At 43.2% G+C, this 22,345-nt stretch overlaps 1 protein-coding gene across 1 annotated transcript in view; it reads right to left on the bottom strand.

Moving 5' to 3' along the window:
* The window catches only part of HSD17B4 (hydroxysteroid 17-beta dehydrogenase 4), an 883,985-nt gene that overhangs the window by 596,274 nt on the left and 265,366 nt on the right, over nucleotides 1–22,345 (bottom strand). Inside the window, exon 8 of the mRNA XM_086961070.1 lies at nucleotides 3,068–3,255. Within this exon, the coding sequence (XP_086817196.1) occupies nucleotides 3,068–3,255 (188 nt within the window). The remainder of the gene's footprint in view (nucleotides 1–3,067; nucleotides 3,256–22,345) is intronic.

Below are 22,345 nucleotides of genomic sequence, written 5' to 3'. Positions count from 1 at the left end.
CATTCAAAAAGCGGATGCAAGAGCCTTGGTTGGCCTCCCATGGTTCTGTTCCATCACTGACACCATCCGGAGGCTGCACTGGCTCCCGATGGCCCAGTGAATTAAATTCAAATCACTAGGTCTCTCCTTCAAGATTCTAAAACTCGCAACACCTAATTTACTCTGTAATCTCCTGACCCCTTATGTACCTACTCGTGCACTGCGCTCAATCGCTGTCGAGCGGGAGGACGGTCCTTCAGCTTTGCGGCAGCAAAATTGTGGAATTCTCTACCTCCACATATACGAGAACTGGAAGACCTGCTAGCCTTTAGGAAGGCAATTAAGACTCCTCTTTTTCCCCTAAACGGAGTTTATTGGTTGCTGTCTTGCTGAGCTTCTTCTGTCTGTTGTTTATGTGCTGCTAGAAGGGCCGGGACACCCCTTCGCTGGGGCAGCTGAGCGCTATAGAAGTTTGTATAACATAACATAACACCAGACATCACAGACCTCATCAACTATCATAACATTGAGCCCCTCTCCATCTTATCCCCCTCCAAAGTTTCACACATGCTGGATGTCCTACATTCTACAGGCTACAACGTCCATGTGGAATGCATTCCTATGTGTGCATTCCTGTGGAATGCACACATAAGAATGGAGGAGGCCTCTCTGGGATCCATAACTCCTCCTGGTCCTGCATCCAAGGCAACAAGTAACACTCAACTCCAAGGAGCTGCTAACATGTAATGTTCCATCTCTCTGCAACTCAGACCTCCACCTTCCATCTCGATTGCAGGCCTCCAGGGTACAACCAGGCATCATTTATTGAAATCTCCCCACCACTACGTCCATCCGATATGCCCACACCACTCTCTTAAATAACTCTGAGCACGCTAACACCATAATTTAAATCTTTTTAACTTTAAAAAAAAGTCACCCTCTTCAAACTCATCGACGTACTCAACTTGATACAGTGTGTGACACAACCAATACACTTCAAAGGCCACAGTCTCAATCTTGTCTTTTCAACATTACCAAAAACCCAGTGCAAGCCACCCATACACATGGACTGGACTGACCATTTTACCATTCCTATCTCCATGTTCAGCATACCAACAAATCAAGGGCAAAACACATGAAAAGACCGTCAAATACTTCTCCATAGAAAACCTAATGGATGAACTAATCTCCGACCATATCATCCGCATGTCTGACGCCAACACCCTTCTAAACAACTTCAACATTTTTGGGAAAGCTTTGTGAATATTAATGCTCCAATTACAAGATGAAAGTGCAAGCAGATGCCTTCATCGCCCAAGTATTCTAAAGACAGCGCTGTATAAACAACCCACCTGTACACAAGAAAGAAAATTGAAAAAACAGGACTCCTGAGGACCGCTTGAAACTGAATATCAATAGGCAGACAGCTCATCACAGCAGCCAAAGCAAAGTTCTAAACCATCATCAATAATCAAGACACTAACGGAAGCAGAACTTCTGTTCAAGAAAATCAAGCGCTGCATCAACAGCCTGCTAGGCCAACCTATTCCTCAGTCCACTGAAAAATGCAATGCCATCACCCTCTTCTTCATTGAAAAAATACAGGAGATCCAACAGCACATCGATGATACCAAGACTGATTCAGCTCTTACACCAATCCCTTCACATGGAATCCTACAATGGTCAGCATTGAAAGCCCCAGCTCCAAGATCTGACTGACATACTCAACTGCCTCAAAGCCACTCTTACTAGGATGATGCCATACAACCACACTTCATCAAAGCTTTCTGTGGAGATGCTTGCTTAACCCTACTTACCATGGTCAATGCCTTCCTCAAGCATCTTCACAAAAGCTTACAAGAATGGCCAAATCCTCCCACTCAAAGAAACCTACACTAGACCCTGGTGACCTCACTGAATAAAAGTCCATCACTCACCTACCACTCATCGGCAAGAGCACTGGAAAAAAAAAAGTCCAAGGTCACTACAATGCTAACCTTCTACACGGCCACAAGTCTGGCTTTAGATCATACTGCAGCATGAAGACCACCAACATGCATATTGTGATGATGCTCTCTTGCCCACAAATGGAGATAAGTCCTGCCTCCTGATACTGCTGGACCCTTGAGCTGCCTTCGACACAGTGGCCCATCCTACCCTCATACGCACCCTTGAGCAACGGACAGGATTCATAGGCAATGTCCTTCACTGGTTCTCCTCCTACCTTTCTAACAGACACCAGTTTCTTCACATGGACACCTCCAGTTCATAAACACACTTATCACATGTGGAGTCCCCCAGGGTTTCATACTCTCTACGGTCATATTCAACCTTTTTCATGGAGCCACTTGGTGCTCTATTCACAGATAAAAGCATACAAATTCACCAATATGCAAATGATACACAACTCTACCTGAAAATCTCCTGTACTTTAGACATCTAAAGTCTCAAACATTGGACTTGGATGTCCAGCACCAACCTGAAGCTAACCCAATCAAGACCGAATTCCTGTTATTTGCCAAGAGCAACAAACAAGATACAAACCTGGCTCAAGGAGATGAACCTTCATGGCTTCGAACGCCAGTTCTGACAAAAATGTAGTAAGTTAAATTTTTTTAAATATACCATACAAACACAGGAGAAAAAGAACCAAATACCAACTAACTACCAAATCTTGATGCGAGAATTGCACAGACATAAAACATTTCAAGAAGGTAAACTGATGGATTCAATGTACAGATTGACTCAATATTTTACTCAACCAGGACACAGCCAAAAAGGTTTTGGGTATTTTTGGGAAGATGATTTTCATATTGAGTAGTCCATAATACCCTATCAACTAAGCCTGTGTATTCTTTTCAAACTTCTAGAAAACAGTAAGTGTTTTACAGAGAAGTGGTCAGGTGAGAGACAGGAGACTGTCATATATAGCATAGGCCCAAGGCAGAGAGCAGAATAATGGTACAAGGCAGTTATGTGGGTAACACCTTTTACATGGAGCAAGTACCGCTTTTGTGTATTCGATAGCTAAATATGAATAATTGCAACAGATTCTTAAGGCATGACTCACGTAAGAGGATAAACCTACCTGGTGGCATGACAGTCTCAGTCAATCTGGATCCCGCAAGAGGCGCAATGGTATTAGTAAATATGTTGTCTTTTCGGCCCTCAATTGCCAACGTATTTGACAAACCCAGAAGCCCAAGTTTCGCAGCACTGTAATTTGCTTGTCCGAAGTTGCCATAAATTCCAGCAGCTGATGCAGTCATTATTATTCTAAAATAAAAAAAAAAACAGACATGGGTAAATGTCCATCAGTGAGTCAGTCAGTCAAATAATCTTTATTTGGCTTACAGAGAGCCATAAAAGCACAGGTTAAAGCATACAGCAATAAAAATAATAACTTATAAAGATTAAAAAACAGAGACTTAAAAACCAAGCCCCTGAACAAAAGTAACCAAATACAATCATCAAAGTGCATTATACAGACTTATACCCATGTCTTACTCTTAGCGTACCATGCACAAAATTAAACAGAGGTAAGGTGTTAAAATGAAAGTCATACAACATCTACTATTTGAATAAAAAATGTATGTTCGATAAAATTCACATCCCGGCGATGTTTTAATGGAATTGTAATTAGTGCAACTGCCCAGTTTGTAAAAGTTGGCCTGGGGAAGGGTGCCTCACCCATCTCTAAATACCGCTTTCACCTGGTCAATTACATCACGCTTAATGTTTATAGAATTAAAAAATAGCTCAGAGAAACCTATGTCCCTAAAACCCTTATATAATTAATCCATGGGATTGCATGGGCGTGATCCTGAGAATGACAATCTTCCTAGATATCTTCTGAAAGTGAGGGACCTAGTTTACCCCAGATTCTAATCCTGAGAAATAGGGGAACAAACTAGAACCTGTCCTCTATAGGAGGCAAACCAACCTCAGAATAGCACATAAATAAAGGAGCCAATTGAGGGACTGCCAAAAGTCGACGTGAAAACATGTTCTCGACCATCTGCAAAGCAACCGCAAACATCTACCCCCAAACTCCGGCACCATACGTAGCTGCAGCAATGCACTTGCTTTTGTATATGCTGATCATTTCAAGCCCTACTCGCATGCAAACGTGAAGACCGACTCTGCGACTCTTTGGCATTGCATTACCCTGCTGTTAAAAAGAGTGTTCCAATGCTGGATTTTGATCTATGGGGATACCAAGGTAGTGAAAGATTTTCAACCTACAAATTTCAGACCCTCCCTCAAAAATTACACATAGTAAAAGATTTACTTCTGTTGACTTTAAGGTCGAGCTCCCCCATAAAATCATTAAACACATCTAAAAGGACTTGTAATCAGTTTGCGGTTCTGAAAATTAAAACTGCATCATCGGCATGCAGTAAATAAAACAGGGAGGGTGCTAGATTTCACCATAGGCATACCCTTCCCTGATTTACTCACTTGAAACTCTAGATCATTATTATAGATTACAAATAAGGGGGTCATCACGCACCCCTGCCTGACCCCCTGCGAGGAATTGACAGCAGTGGAAAGTTGACCCTGAGGACCATACCTCAACTCAATCAGACAGTCGATGCATCCTCTGCAATAAACCAATTATAGCCTGATCTATACCAATCATAGCCACAATGCTCCACAACTTACACCTGTTGATCAAGTCAAAGGCAGAGGAGAGGCCAATAAATGCTAGGTGAATAGACGCTCTGTAATAGATAAGGAGCAATCCAAAGATATATTGATAAGTCCAGGATTTATTCTGCTGCAGCACAGTACTTCCAACCATCAAGTCCACAATCCCAGTATCTCATTTCAGATCATAACAATTCTAAATGGAACCACCTGAATGGTGTGCATGTGCAACATAGAACAAAGGTTCTATTAAAAGGGAAATATGTACAGGGTTGGATTAAAAGGGAAATACCAAGAAGTCAGAATATAACACATTTTCCCCCTTAAAGAAAAGAAAAAGACATTAACCTTAAAAGCTGTATATTCAAACATCAGGATGCGTATGTACAAATCAACTATGGTACACATTTCGAAACCCTTCTAACATTCCATCTTTTCCCATCTTGAGTAACAACACTATTATGATAGACAACTTTCATTGGCTTACCAAATTTGTTCTCTCCTTTAGCAATGAACCCTGGTTTGCGAATCCTGACAACATCTCCAACCATGAATACTGGTTGTCTAACCTTCATCCTAGAATCATAATTGCATTTGTACTTGTTTTGTTTGAGCTCCACTTTTCCAGCCACATCCTTAATATTCACATCAATCACTTGTTGACTACAACTTTTCTTAAACCACCAAGGACATAATCCCGAAACAGGATCTCTACCTTTTAGTAAACGGAAAGGAGAGACTTCAGTAGTGGCATGAGGTGTAATACGGTATAACCATAATTTCTCTCTCAACTTATCTTTCCACAGACCTCCTGATTTGCGAGCCCAAATCAAATCTTCCTTGAGGACTCTATTATATCTCTCCACTAGTCCATTACCTTGTGGTTCATAGAGAGCTGTGGTACAATGCTTAATGCCATACGTGCTCAAAAACTCTGACATAAGTGAGGACTTGAACTGTACCCCATTATCTGATACAATACACTCCGGAGAACCTTCTCTGGAAAAGATCTCTTTTAAAAATAGAATAACACTTTCAGTATTTGGATGAGGCACTAGTTTGACCTCAGGCCACTTTGAGTGATAGTCCACAGCAACAATGGCAAACCTACATTCTTGTGGTAAGAAATTGAAAGGACCAGCTATATCAATTCCTAACTTTTGCCACGGATGATCTGGCCACTTTACAGGAACTAAAGGTGCAGGATCACACTTACACGATTTATCACTCTCAATGCACTCAGGACATTCCCTGACAAACTTATCCACTACTCTATCAACCCCTGGCCACCAGAAGTTGGACCTAATAAGTCTTTTCATAGAAGACATTCCCATATGACATTCATGACTCATTTGTAAAATCACACTTCTTATAGCCAACGGTGGAATACATTTCCCAGCTCTGAACAAAAGATCTCCCTCAATGGCCAAATCATCAGCAACGTTGTAGAATGGTGTGATCTCAGCAGGAATACGTTCTTTGGAAGGCCATCCCAACCTCACATAGTCTCTGACCTTACATAGCAAATCATCCTCATCCATACCTCTCTTCCACATATCCTCCGATATAACTTTGTATTTCTCTGAAAACATTTCAGAAATACTGGTTACCACCTCTGTATCCTCTTCAACCCCAGAACTTGTACATGGCAATCTAGACAAACAGTCTGCAGTCACATTTTGCTTCCCAGGCACGTATTCAATGTCAAAACTATATTCTTGCAAACGTGACATCAATCTTGCAATGCGAGCTGTGGCATTTAACCCTCCACCAGGTGAGAGAATGCTCACCAATGGTTTGTGATCAGTGCGTATGAGGAATCTTGCACCCCAAATGTAATTCCGGAAATGCTCAACGCCCCATACACATCCTAACAATTCCTTTTCTATGACAGCATACCGTCTTTCAGTTTGATTCAACGATCTGGATGCAAACGCAACGTTCCAATCTTCCTTTCCAGAACGTTGTGAAAGTACACAACCTAAACCATAAAGGCTGGCATCTACTGTCAAAATGCAAAGTTTATTCAAACAAAATGGCCTTAAAGTAGGTGCTGACACCATATCGAGTTTGACACTTTCGAAAGCATCCTGCTGTTTAGATCCCCACAAAAATTCTACCTCCTTCCTTGTCAACTCCCTTAACGGCTCCATCTTAGTTGCAAAGTTTGCAATAAACTTACTGTAATATTCGCACAGTCCTAGGAACGACAACAACTTGTCCTTACAATCTGGTGCAGGAGCCTTTAAGATAGCATCTACCAAGGATCTTTTTGGAGCAACACCCTTACCAGAAATTGTGTGTCCCAAATATTCTATAGTTTTTTGAAATAACTTACACTTCTTACTCTTAATAGTAAGTCCAAACTTATCTAACTTCTTGCACACGTTCCTCAAATGCTCCATGTGTGTTTCATCATTTTTGGAGAAAACCAAAATATCGTCTTGGAAACACTTCACGTGCTCACTCATGTCCTTAAATATATGGTACATAGATCTCTGAAAAACAGAGGCTGCTGACGCCAAACCGAACGGCATCCGTTTGAACTGGAACAAACCCTGGGGTGTGATAAAAGCAGTGAGATGGCGTGACTCCTCTGCTAACACAACCTGATGATACGCCGATCTCAAATCCAACGTGGAAAATATCATACCACCTCCCAGCATACTCACGACCTCGTTGATATTGGGCAGGGGATGACAGTCTACCACTATGTTTGCATTTAGTGCTCTCAAATCTATGCACAACCTCAAAGATTTGTCAGGTTTGCGTGCCAAAACCATTGGCGAAACCCATTCGGATGACTCTATTTCTTCTATGACATCATTTTTTAACATGTCATTCAGTGCATCACTTAATTCTTCTCTAACATTAAGTGGTACTGGCCTAAGTTTTTGTACAACCGGCATAGCTCGTTGTTTAAGCTTAATGACATGAGTGAACCCACTTAATTTACCTAATTTGTCTGAAAACACACTAGGAAACTCATCAGACAGAGTCTTCCAAACATTACTCTCTTCTACTGATCTGATTTTATCCTCTGACATATCACAATCATATGACACCATGACAGGATCTTTGTTGCGTGGATTCAACGTAATGTGAAGTCTGAATTGATCCCGCCACCCCAACACATTCACTCCCTTCACAACCACATACAGTTTGATAAATGCAGATTGATCTTTAAAATACATCATGGAGGCAATGTACCCTATAAAATCAATACTAGAACCATTAAAACCTTTTGCCATGACATCGGGGGGACACAATTCACTCTTAGAAATTATGTTCTTGTACATTTCATCAAAATACCTTTCAGTTATGATGGTCCAAGGAGACCCCGAGTCAGCCATCAACTCTAACTCTACTCCTTTAAACCTAACGGCACATTTTGGAGACTCCAAATAATCCTCTTCAAGCAGACTTATACTTATAATAGACACAATCATCCCACTTACTCTGTTGGGTTCATCAGACACAACACGTTCATATCTAACTAAACTTGAATCATAGTCTGTTTCATCTCTCACACAAGAAACTTCCTTTTTCTTGAAATAACTACCTTTATCCCCAGTTTTCTTTCTGTCTTCTCTACATGAGTTGGAAAAATGACCCACCTTTCCACACTTGTTGCACTCCTTGCCCAAAGCAAGACAAAATTTAAACGTAGCAACATGATTGTAACTCCCACATCTAAAACACACGATGCGGTTACGTGGTCCAAACTTATGACTTGGGGAACCTCTTGCAACATTGTTCATTGCACACACTTCTTCAGTTAACTTATCACTCTTACTACTCTTATTGCTTGTCTCTTCTATCGTTTTCATCCATTTGTTAGACTGTTCAAAAGCTTTAGCAGTTGAGATACACTCCAACAAAGTTGGGTTGCCTACAATCCACAATTGTTCTTGTGTTTTCTTGCACTTAACATTCACAATAATATTATCTCTAAGCATCTCATCTGTCATATTACCAAAATTACATGGCATAACTAGAGCTCTCAAACCTGTTAGAAAATCATCAAAAGATTCATTTTCCTTTTGTGTTCTGGTATAAAACTTGTACCGGTTTAAAGCTAGACTAGTGGTGGGTTTAAAGCGTGTTTCTACACGAAGCATAGCTTCATCAAAAACCCCATTATCACCAGGAATGGATGGTAAATTTCTGAAAATAGCTTGCCCCTCGGATCCCAAACAACGTAAGAAGATGTTTTTCTTCCTTTCATTTCCCATCCTTTCCCCATCAATAGCTTTTAAATATGTCATAAACTCCTCCTTCCATCTGTTCCACGGAATGGGAGGATCACCTTTGCTTTGCAAAAATTTTGAAGGAGGGTCGAACTGCATGTTAATTAGTAAATGCAAATATCACAGCAATGAACAACAAAAAAAAACAAAATAATTGCAATATAACAGTATAAATAATAGTAATGCAATAAGAATGAAATTGCACTAACTGCTACAACTTAATGACAGATAAGTTAATGAGTACACAAGCTGTGTACATCAGCGAAATTGAAATGAAATCAGCGTAGGATTCAAACTTGCAACATGTGGTAACTCTTCCTGAATTCAGTCTAAAGTAGTAATTTCGTTGTTTAAATCACTTCTCACGCGCGTTGCTAACAGCTTCAGGCAGACGCGCTTTCAAAGTACCTTCTGCAACGTTGTAAATAAATGCTCGCTCTTCGGCAGCGCTCAGCAGTAGCGTTAAATCTTGTTTTTAAAGTACCTTCAGTTTTCGTTGTGAAGCAATGCTCGCTCTTCGCAGCGCTCGGCAGTAGCGTTGAAAACAAAGTAAACCAATATGGCCGCTACCGACGCGTTGCGCATTACGTCATGCGTTGCGTGTAGCTTCCTTCGTTGCCATAGGTACAGCTTGCCTGACAGCGCATGCGTGTAGTTTCACTCGTTACCTTGGATACAGCTTTCTCGGCGGCGCATGCGAGCTGTAACCGAAGACTCCGCTTTTTGAAGGTAAACACTCGTAAAAATAAAATATTAGTTTAAAATCTGCAGGATTACACAGGAAAGGCTCAAAGTCAACGCAATTTTTGTAAAATGGAAAGAAATCAGGAAGCTTGTAATAAATTGTAATTCCTTGTAGTAAATCCACAATGAAGAAGTTGAAAAACGAATCCTTTCTTGAATCTTTCCCAGTAGATTTACAGGTCACACTCCAGGTCACACATCAAACGATAGATTCTGGAGGAAAATCCAAGTACTTTTGGAGAATAAATCCTCAATCCAAAAGCTTCTGGAAATGGTAAATACTGCAAACAGCTCAAAAATTTCCCAAAATTCCAGTTTTGTACCACGCCTGTGCTGCTGATGTAGAAGTAGTAGGTACTGGTCACCCTCGTCGCCAATTTTGTAATAGATAAGGAGCAATCCAAAGATATATTGATAAGTCCAGGATTTATTCTGCTGCAGCACAGTACTTCCAACCATCAAGTCCACAATCCCAGTATCTCATTTCAGATCATAACAATTCTAAATGGAACCACCTGAATGGTGTGCATGTGCAACATAGAACAAAGGTTCTATTAAAAGGGAAATATGTACAGGGTTGGATTAAAAGGGAAATACCAAGAAGTCAGAATATAACACGCTCTCCTTGCCTTGACATACTCATGACCAGCTGAAGGGTAAGGCACTGTTCCACTGTGCCCACCCCAGGGCGAAACACAAACTGCACTCGAGAGCAAGCCTGATTTTCCTCCAACAAGCCCTCGAGCCAAGTGGCAATAATTCTGCCAGGAATTTTTAGAGTGCTACCTAGTTGGGAAATTTGACGATAGCAGCAAGGTGTGTGTCCAGTCCCCTTCTAAAAAATGGGGACAATCACTGCTTCTTTCCAAGACAGACTGGGGGTCCCTTAAATACAAGCTTTAAAGACATTGGCTAAAATTAAATCAATCAATCAGGGATTTGTGAAGTGAATGCTAGTAGTGATGCCCTTTAAAAAGTCTAAAGGGACTCCATCTGGACCTGGAGTCTTTCCCTGCGGAGCTCCGATCGAAGGAGACTATAGCAGTAGCGGCCGGCCTTGCTCGTGGGTGGGGTGGCAGCGGGTAGGGATTCACGGGGAAATAAATACATAAAGTTAAACTTAACTTTCCGCCGGGTCCTGTGTCTTCTCGACTACTGCTCTCCTGCCTCAATAAGGAATCAGAATCAGGCAGCCAGGCTTTCTCCCACAAGCCAATCAAAACGATTCTAGCAGAGTTGTGATTGGTCGGGATGGCGCCAAGCCAGGGGCTTATGGGGTGGGCAAGTTCTCCATGCAGGCTGAGAAGGTCAGAGTGCGTATGACTGGTTTGGGCAGCCCGAGAGGACCGACCAAACAGTCTTTCCGCACTCAGGAGTGGGCAAACCACTCCCCCTACCCTGCTCAAAGAGCAGAGCAGCCCCACCCAATGCGCAAAGCAAACATAAAATGGTCATAACAAAAAGTTATTACCAATTTATATTTTGGCTTTCCCGCACTGCAAGAAAGCAGTGGGGCAACGCCCCTCCACCCTAGTGGAAGAGCTGCCCCTGGACTATAACGTCTTTTACAGAGATGGAAACACGGAGGTTGGAAAACATCTCAAGATTGCCAAAGGCTACCCAGTTGTGTTCTAAAATAGGCTCTGGGTTGCCAGGATTTTAAATGCTGCGATAGTTATTCCACTTCAGGTTTGGGTGGATCGCTATGTCCATTGAGGGCTTTTCATACCTTGAGAAAAATTACTGAATGACAACACTCCATCATAGTGCAGAATCCCTTGAGTGAGAACCTTTTACCAAGTCAGCCCCCCATGCTTCAGCTCTTAGATCTGACCTCCTAGCCTTCAGGGTAGATTTGCAGCTTTTCCTAGTGCGCAGCACATCACCTTTAGAGAGTGGTTTGGAGGAGAGGACTCATTTCAGTCTTCCATAGGCTAAAGTGCAGGCATTTTTGAACCAGCCAATAGGCGCCCATTTTCAAGAAGCTTTATTCTGCCTCAACCCTGTATCTATGGATATACACAAGGTCTTAAAGGCATTAACGATAATCTCAGAGAATTCCTCCTCCAGTACTGATATGGATTCACTATTCTCCATCACTATATTTCGCAAGAAGGCCTCCTTATCCACCCTTTCCCATTTTACCCTCACACCCTTACTGAATGAGTGAAAGGAAGCCAAACCTTCTCGCTTCCCTAATGCCCCCAACAAGTGAGGGTCCAGCAATACGGGTAGTGGGCTGTGATAGCTGATACAGGAGAGAGACACATGTAGTCCAACAGCAAATTAGCTAAGTCACGGGAAAACATAATAAAATCAATCTCACTGGCCGTTCAAGCACCATTATACGTGGGGGTAAAGGGGCTCCCAAGCACCTCAGCAATCGCGGTCTCCATACCACAGGTAGAAGTATCCCTTTTCCCACACATCCTAGTGTTGAAATCCCCTGCCCAAAGAGTCAAGGTCTCCTTGTTCTAGCTACCTTGAAGGTCCACTAAACCCCTCTCAAACTCTTCAATTAAGGTTATCAGGCGATAGTCAAAAAAGTTGTCATACATGTGAACCAGGATCACATCAAAACTATAAGGGATCTGTAATAACAGCAGCTGATAATTGGGCCTACAGATTATTACTTTAGTAGACAGACTGGTTAAATTAACTGAACATAAGGTAGCTAGTCCACTCTTAGCTCTACCTGTACGAGAAGGAGTGGCAGCACTGCAAACGGTAAGGTACCCATTAAGTCTGAAGCTCTTAGTGGCCCAGATCTCTAATATGGTATCGGCTCCATTGATTGACAAGAGCCAATCCAGATTTGAAAGTTTGGAATTAACCCCGGCTATATTACACAACATGGTTCTCAGCTGTCTCTGCCCAGCGCTTTCCCCCTCTGAGCTGGAGTCAGGACACGAAGACAATGTGATGGAGTCCCCTGTCTAATGGCTCACCCTACCCAACCTGCCCTATTGCTACCAAACAAACAGTTGTGCTGGTTGACTTCCGCTAGTAAAAAACTCAATCCAAGTCTTCTAACGAAGCAAGAGTCTCAAAGAAGTTCCTAACCTCAACATTATACAATGCGTTCTCTACGCTGTAGATTGACTTCACAGCCTCCTGGGGTGTTAGTTAGTTTTCCAATTCCTTGCCGCAAGGACACCCGCTTGTAAGAGTAACCTAAAGGTTGAACCTGGATAGGGGGTAGGGGATTGAGACTGCTGGCTAAAGAGCCTCAGAACTGATATGGCAGTGTGAGGTGACTTAAAATGAACTATTACGCAATCCCCGCCACGTCCTTCACACCCGGACCCACACAAGGACACCTCCTAATCATCATTATAACCTCCCTTGAAAGATCCCACAACCCCCCATACCTGGCCCAATCCAATGGGTGACTTTATTTTTAAGGGCCAAGTGATCTTCTCTTGGCTGGGTTTTAGGGTCCAGACATCCTTCAGAACTATCACATAAGGGATATACTCCGGAAGAAGATGAGGAAAGGGATGGCCTAGGGTGGATGGTGGTGCCAGCATTAACAAGGGGGGTTGTTGCTTGACCTATAACCCTACCAGAATCTCTGCACCTCGCATTTTCCTGTGGAGTAGGCACACTTATAACTTGGCCCTCTACTCCCTGGACAGTATGTCACCAGTGCCTAGTTGGCATTAGTGAACTTGGGGGAGGGAAGGTGGTAGACTGACGAGGGAAGGAGCGGATCAATACAGGCCCTACCGTAGGAATAGAAGGGACCCCCAATGGCACAGCCTCTGGCAGCTGGGCACACAAAACCGCCCCAGCTTCGTTAGTTCACTCTCAATCTTCCCCACGGGATCAAGTTTGTTATTCAGAAGCTCCAGCATTTGGTTGCAGATGGCATCCACTATGTCCTTAGTTTTGACTCTTTTCTCCATGCTCTCCTCCAGAGAAATTGGTAATTATAAGATTGTCTTATAAATGGCCCTGCCATCAGTTCTCTGTCTTACGCCTACTCTCCTCCTGGATTTGGCTGTACGGGGAAGTTTGTTTGATGACCATACCAATATTACATTTGATGGGACTTGCACCGATTTGTTTGTCTGTTAGTTGGTCCGGAATGGAACCTAAACCTGTGTTAGCAGTCACTGAATCACATGGCAAGGGGGAGGGGAGAGAAGAGTGGGACAAACGCTGCTATACCAGCTCGATTTCCATGTTAACAATGTTCAGAAGCTCTATGCAAAAACACATCCAGCCTCCTTAGAGGGACCGCTGCACAGCAACTCCAGTCCCTCAGCTCCTGCAACTTTGGCATGATGGCTTGCATTGGCAATCAGCTGATCATCCTGTGGGCAGGCATGAGCACAGCGACCAGGGAGTAGCAAGTGTCCATCATAAACTACAATATTATATTATTTTCAAGACCAGGTTAATTCCAATACTACCAAGTAGACTTTCTCCAGCATTTCTACAAGTTAACATTCAAAACGAGATACTAACAGTTATGTCTCAGAAATGGGCTTCAAGGAGGGAGGATAAAGTATCACACTAAGGAATGGATTTATTTCTTCTTTTACATTCAAAATGCTTATGGCATGTTGGAAGCAAACCAAGAAGAAGCATTAAACAGCAAAATCAACTGCTACTGAACAGGACACAAAGCTGATATCTTTTCTCATAAATATCCATTTATCATCTCCAAAATGATATCTACATCAGATTTTGTACTCAGACTTCGGAATCCTAGAAGTATATATTTAGGTGGTGTTTTGTACAAGTTATTTTGATTTGATCCACCATGGACTATTTTTTGGGGAAAATAAAAAACAAACAAGTGAAAATTCAAAGATGTAGCTAGGTCTACATTAAAGTCATTTGAAGATGGCAGAATTTCATTATGTGCTCCCTGAAAAATCCACAATATTGGTCATGTTTCAGAGTGCATACATTAAACTTATATACCACATTAAGGATGCCCACAAGGTCCTGGAACCTCGCGTGCAGTTAGAGTGTACTCCTCTGACCCTAAAGCCTACAAAACTGGACACATGGAAACTTTTTCTTAACCTTTCCTCCTGAAAACCAGTGGAGACTGCGACCGACGCTGTAGCTGCCAAATCGCTGGTTGGAGTCAACTTTCAGGTTTCCCTGGCTGACGTTCGGCTACCAGAAAAGTTTCCAAGTCTGAATGTAGAGGGGCTTCACCGAGGCCAATATGAAACAGAATCCAAATGCGGACGATACCTGCCTAGGCACAGATTCCGGACTTCCCCCGCTTAGAGACTTCCCGCCATCAAAAACAAATGGGGAAGTTTTGTTGCTGGAGCCAAGGCTCTCACTGAGGACCCATGCTTTATCAGGCCAATTTTGTCAAGCCCTCCTTCAGATCCAGCCTGCAGTACAATCTGCCAATGACCTGTCAACGAGGACTCTTCTCCAGAAAATCTAGATCAGAAGGTAAACTTTATACTGGGACAAACTTGGTCCTTGTACCTGGCCAGCAGTAGTTTGCTGTAAGCCTCAACTTTTCACATGGACCCGATCTGGTGTGACCAAATAACCTCGATTGGCGCTTTGAACTTTTAGGCGGTATTTTGACCAAAAACTTCTAAAAATCATATCTCCGCTTTCTTACATCCAATTATAATGTGTTGGTGTCTACTTGTTCATTACATTTTAGTCTATCTTTATAAATTGGAGTGGGCTTTTTATTGTGTCGTGTTTTCTACTTTTTAAACTGTTTTGGTAATTATGAATGCTTTGCACGTTTCTCTTGGGTTAAGCCAGTCTGCTTAGTGGTACAGCTACTGAGGTTGAACTCCGGTTTAAATTACTGAGGCCTAGCTGGACCGGTTAAGGATTTGTGATATTACTTGGTGAGGACTCACATCCCCTCCAACAAATAATCCACTTTCTCATACCATGAAAACAAACATTTGGATTGATTCTGAGAATACCCAGTCACCTCAAAGTCGAAGTCTCAACTGGTTCACTTAATATGCGATGTTGAAAAAGTTCACGAACAACTTCATACATATATCTGACTGACTATGACTTGACCTCATGATCTCTGTCAGCTAGAAGAATAAAACAAACGTGTGTTTGGTGTTTTAGGTAGTCAAAAAAGGGCTAGGAGTAACATTTGGGCCTGGACAGTCAACTCTGCTCTATTCACAGAGTTTTTCGCACTCCGCGCAGGTTGCGAAGTTCCGAAAAACCCCACTCTGCTCCGCCTAACAGAGTTTTTCCTCACTCACCAATGGGAAGTTCTCAAACACGTACAAGGGAAATCCAACGCGAGACCGCTTTGCAGCGAGAATTCTCACCGCAAGCGGTCGCGGATGGCCACAACAGCTTGGGCTGAGAAACCTTCTGTTTGCATTAAGAAAGCTGCTGCTCAAGTAGAACTTCTACTCGAGCAGCAGAAAGAAGCAGCAACATCTTGCGCTGCGTGTGATGCCATTCATACTTATTTTACAGTGCGAGACAAACACCTGGTGCTAAATATCAGCACGGACGGTGAAGGTAACGCACTCCGCCGCTCACTTAACTCCATGTAGCTTGGCAGACTTCGTGCAGAGCTCCAGCCAGGCCTAGTAAAAGTCTTGTGAACCTCTGAATCAAAATGTATTCTGCATTTTGAGAACCATAAATTCTCCGCAAAGATATGCAACTCATTGTTTGTTTCTAGTATACATGTTCTTGCAAACAATATCCTGTTGAATGAAGTAGAATGGCCTCCATAGTATGGCTAATATTAATGCTTTGGTTAACAGCCTCCTTAAAATAACATCATGGAAACTGGTCACTGGACTCAACATTGGTTGGTTGTGTTAGACCGCAGGAGGGTATACTAGATCATCTTTCTGAATTCCTATATTTTTGGTTTTGTCTTTCCTTTACAAACCACTGGGATTTGTAAGCAGTTCCTAATCTAGTGAACTTGTGTCCGCCGGTGATGTTAAAGATGTATCTTTGTACATTCAAAACTGCTGTGGAACATGGATTTTAATAGGTAAGGTTATACATATCAGCAGGGCCATGCCCCTGATCTTGTTGAGTTTACATTTAGAATTCAAAAGCCTTTAATTAAGGCCTCCCAAATATTTGCAAGAATCTTTTTCAAAAGAAGTATAAAGTTGTTTTCAATACCATTCTTAACCTACACATGTTTCACTGCTCTAATCGGCTCTAACAAGGCTTAAATATCCAATAAGCCAATTTCACCCAAACAAGAAAGGACTTTCCCCGACTGTATTTTACATGGTGAATAAAGTATTCATAACCCCGAATCTCATTGCTCTTCATAGATTAAATGCTCATAGATTTATTGTCAGTGTACCAGACATTAAATTTAACATCTTCATAAATTAATGAGAAATAGTCATGATAAAGACCCTGATATAGCCCAATCAAAGTTTTGGGTTTTTGTCTTGTGTATAAATCACAATGGTTGTGGTTTCTTTTTTTGTTTAAATGTTTTTATTCATAGTATTACATTTATTCCCCCCCCCGATCCCCCGTGTAAACATACGCACATTAACGTCATGAGCATTACATTGTATTTTCCTTTTGTTTTAACCCATCATTACATAAACCAGATTTAAGAGCAAAATTCTATATACATTACAGCCTTATATGTACATTCGATTGTGTTTGTGAATCCCGCCATAGTGTAAGAGGGGTCCAGATTTTCATACCCCTTTTATGCCGTTATTTACCTTTTCGTTGGTAAATGGCTATCTCAATATTATGTACCGCCAATAGCCTTGCTAACCACTGTTGGAAAGAGGGAGCTAACGGGTCGAGCCAAGCGGAAGCTAGGCATAACCGCAGGACAGCCATCGCTACAAATATGAACTCTTGGCCACTTTCAATGTTATCTGGTTCGTCTGCCCCAAGTACCATTGCCACTTTTGACAGAATCACCTCTCTATGAAGAACAGAAGATAAGAACCTCTCTATGTCTTGCTTTAAAGGAATTAGCCCAGGGCAAGAGGCAAAGATATGTATGGAATCGGCTTTAGATAAGTTGCATCTCGGGCAACAGGTCCCTTTGCTGGTTCCCCATTTTGCAATCTTGTCTGGTGTATAATAAAGAAAAAAACAGGTTTTGTAGAATTGTGCCTGAAGTTTAGTGGAAATCAGAATAGTTTGAGCTAGTTGATAGGTGTATAGAAAGCCTTTGTTTGAAATCTCAAGTTTGCTTTGCCACTTCATTGATGTTTTATCTAGGTCGTCCGGGAATATGGCTAACAGCAGGGCGTACACTCCACCTATAGAATGATTTTTAGAGTGTATGATCATCTCTACTAGGGTAGATTCTTCCCCCAATGTCCTAGCCCCCAGTTTGGGAGTTATAAAGTCCCTGATTTGGAGGTATTTAAAGAAATCTCTCCAATCTAAGCTATATTCTTCCTTCAAAGCTTCAAAAGATTTAATCCCCTGTGTTGTAAACATGTCCCCTAATCGTGTAATTCCTGTTCTATGCCATTTGCTCACACAATTATCCTTGAAAACCATTGGTGGGAGAATTGGATTGTTCCATATCGGTGTGTAATGTGAGATTTGTCCTATTCCTAGTGCTTCTCTTACGGCCTTCCAAACTTTAAAGCAGCTATAGAGAGTCTTAAATTTGACCATCTTGTGATAACTGTCATGAATATGCCTCCATAGATAACCATTACTAGAGTTTCCAACGAGTAGCTGGAAAATTGATACTGTATGATCTTCTGTGTTATCTCCCTCTTGTAGTAGTTCCTTGCTGTAAAGTAGTACACATGACCAGTAATATCTTCTCAGATTAGGAAGAGCTAGCCCACCTCTATCTTTAGGAAGAGTGAGATATTTATATGCCCGCCAGGGTTGTGCATATGCCCATATAAATTTTGAGAATGTACGTTCCATTGAGGTAAGCCACTGGTTAGAGAATTCCAAGCAAATTGCCCTGAATAAGTATAATTTTTTTGGAAAAACACCATTTTGATTGCGTTTGCTCTCCCAATGATGGACAGATGAAGATTATCTAGGCGTCGTAAGTCCTTATGCATTGAGTTCAGCATTGGCTTGACATTAATATCCACAACTTCCTCCAGGTTTGAGGAGATGGTAACCCCCAGGTAAGTTGCTCCCTTTACTACTCTAGGATCGTCCATCACAATTTTATGATTTAAAACAATTTGTGTCTTCCCCTGATTTTTTTTTTTTTTTTTTTTTTTTTTTTTTTTTGCGTAAGACCTTTATTAACATAAAGCAGAGTACACAGCATGAGCCTACAACCCTGAGGCCGGCTCGCCACTTCACCATGTGAGATCAGTATAATCATAGATAAATATGTAGAGCCGTACGGTGACATTAGATAGAGCCATCCAGTATTCTCCAGTCAGGGCACGCATTGTACAATCGACATGAGTCTTACATTTTGTGATTTTTATCAACCAAACTTTAACTTCCCCAACTTAAGACCTCTCATTGCTCTCATTTACATCCTATACAGTGAGCTGAGCAGTGTTCCATAATACCCTCCAAGTGGTCTTCAGGGGCCACAAGATAACGGCAGTCATTCCCCTCACAGCGTCACCTGTACATAAACTAAACCTCCCCATCCTCCTGTAAGGAGTTCAGATAATCCGTCAAAAAGCACCATACATCCTTGGGCCTAGATTTAACAGGCAGGTCCTCCTCATACGTTTGCAGTTTATCCCTACAAGTAGCCATGCTATGCATCCACACCTTTGCAGTCGGTACCCTACGGCTGTGCCAGCATTGTGCCACCTGTCTTTTGGCTAACAGGAGCGCAATAGCACAGAATTTGCGCTTCAGCGCTCTGAATTGGGGTATAATACCGAGCAGGCAAATTTGTGGTGTGCAATGCACTTCGTCTTCCAACATGACCGACAATGCTGCTGTTACCTCCTCCCAGTAACTGGCCACCCGCTCACATTTCCATGCTAGATGCACAAAGTCCGCCCCATCCCTATTGCAGCGCTTACATTTGTCTTCCTCTTGTAGCCCATATCTGCGCATTGTCACCGGTGTATAATAACTTTGGTGGATGAACTTGAAATGGATAATCCTCAAGTTCCCATTTGGTGTCAGTATCTGCGTTAGGGCGCATGAACTGTACCACTCAGCCTCCGTCAGTGGAGCATCCAGTAGTGCATCCCATCTGTCCTTGGCTTTAAGTGTGTGGCCTGCTATGTCCGATTGTGCAGCAGTGTAGAGTCTGGATACCAAGTGGGACAGATCACTCGTGGTGATCAGCATCTGTAATGGCGCTAGTGTTTCCGGCTCCTCCGGGAATGTAGGGTAATGTACTTTTAATGCCCTCGTCAATCTGTAATATGTGAAGCGGAATAGAAGAGTTTGATTTTGTATGTAATCCAAATTATCAAGTGCCATGAACTTGCCACCCTGAAAGACGTCGCTCATTTTGTCGACCCCAGCTCTGGATAGTAGCGACATCCCCACCTTCTCGCTAGTGACTGATAAGGCCTGATGGTGCTGTAGCGGCATGTTCGGTGCATATAGTGGGGTCTTGTGAGCCAATTGACCTAATTTATTCCAGGCCTTGATCGTTGTGTCCACCGTGTTAATGTCTTTTGAATGGAGCGGGGGTCTAGTGTGTGACAATATCGCCGATAGGGGGACTGGATGAGCATCACCCTCCTCAATGGCCACATGTGTGACGTAGGGGACTTCATGGTACCAGTACGCTGCGTACTGTGCCTGGGCACAGAGGTAATATAGGAGAAAATCGGGCACCCCGAAACCGCCTTTAGCTATCGGGAGCGTAAGGGTCTGTAGTTCAATGCGAGCTTGTTTACCCGCCCAGATCAAGGTTAGTACTAGTGATTTGATGCGCCGAAAGACCTCCCGCGTTGGCGTGATGGGAATGTTGTTAAAGAGATATAACAACTTAGGCAAGATGTTCATTTTGACGATCGCTATGCGATCAGCAATGGACAATGGCAGGTGTATCCAGCGACGGACTTTGTCTTCCAGTTTGGCGATTACCACACCATAATTCGCACGCATGACTTCGTCCGGGTCCCTATGGAACATGACACCCAGATAGCGTATCGGGTCCCGCTGCCACTCTAGTGGATAATCTAGCGCAAAGGAGACAGTGGAATCAGTGAGGGGTATTAGTGATGACTTGGACCAGTTTATCGCCAACCCCGAGTGGCCCCCAAATCTGATGTACTCCCTGAGGAGCGGGTTCAAATGTGTTTCTGGATCGCGAACATAAAGCAACATGTCGTCCGCGTAAAGTGATATGTGCAGTGGTCTGGACACAAATTGCAACGCCGATTCCCTGTAATTTTGCCGCACTATGCACGCCAGCGGTTCCAGTGCCAGTGCGAAGAGCAGGGGTGACAGGGGGCAACCTTGTCTTGTGCCCCGGCCAATGTCAAATGGGGCCGAAACGTACCCGTTTATCCGGACCCTTGCACACGGTTTGGTATATAACAATGAAATCCACTGAACAAATCTTTTAGGAAAACCCATCCTATTAAGGACGGTCAACATGTATCGCCATTCAATGGAATCAAACGCTTTGGCGGCGTCGAGTAGTACAGCCACTGCTTTAACCGAGGGTTTGAGATAGTGCGCTAGAGCAAACAGGGACCGTGTGTTATGTGAGGTGGATCTTGTGGGGACGAACCCCGCCTGATCCGGGAGCACCAGGCGAGTCATTAAGGGGGACAGTCTGACGGCTAGCAACTTTGCAAGAATTTTGGAGTCCACATTTATTAGGGATAGGGGCCTGTAGGAGTCACAGTTGTCCGGGTCTTTGGCCGGTTTGAGGAGTGCAATGATCATAGCTTCTCGCAGAGTGGGAGGGAGCAGGGAACCCTCAAAGGAGGCGCCGTACATGTCCACCAAATACGGGGCAATGAGATCGACAAATTTCTTGTAAAATTCGGACGTGTATCCATCTGGACCCGGCGCTTTACCATTTGGGAGCGATGCGATCACCTCAGTGACCTCCTCAACCGTGATCGGCCGAGCCAGATATTCCCGATGGGCATCAGACAGCCAGCCAATCGCCACATCATGAAGGTATTCGTAAGTTGCCTCCGCCGTAGCTGTTGGTTGAGATTGGTACAGTGTGCTGTAGGAGTCTGCAAAGCATTTGACAATGTCTGCCGAGTGAGTCTGAACCACTCCCGCTCCTGATTTGACCCGAAGGATAGCCGAATGCCCCCGCCCGTCACAAATTTTCCTCGCTAGTACACGCCCTGGCCTGCCCCCCTCGCCAAAAGCCCTGGCCGAGTGTTTGCGATCTAGATACTTGATTTCTGACGTTAGGAAGTCGGCGTGTTCTGTGTGTAAATCTCGCAATTGGGGTAGTAACAGTATGTCCTGTGTGTTTTCATATTGCATTTCAAGATCCCTCACCCGACTTTCGCATCGGCGGATCTGAGTCCTAATGTCTTTGAGTGCGCCTATGGTGGTGCTAATGCAGACGCCCCTTATCGTGGCCTTGAAGGCTTCCCAGAGTAAACGTGGGTCGTCCGTGGTTTGGGAGTTATAATTGAAGTATTCCTTGATCGCCTTAGTCAGGGTGTCGACATAGACCGGGTCCGTGAGGGCCTGAGAGTTAAATCGCCAGTGAAAGGGGGGGGGCGTGTAGTGTGGAATGTCCAGCTGCATGACAACCGGATTGTGGTCCGACAATGTGCGTGGGAGTACTTTCACTGTACGTGCCCATAGTGCTACATCCCTGGACCCTAGCCAATAGT

This window comes from Lissotriton vulgaris, chromosome 3_1 (genome assembly GCF_964263255.1).
Source record: "Lissotriton vulgaris chromosome 3_1, aLisVul1.2, whole genome shotgun sequence".
NCBI lineage: Eukaryota > Metazoa > Chordata > Amphibia > Caudata > Salamandridae > Lissotriton > Lissotriton vulgaris.
The sequence above is the reverse complement of the archived record's forward strand: the minus strand, read 5'-3'. Positions and strand labels throughout refer to the sequence as shown.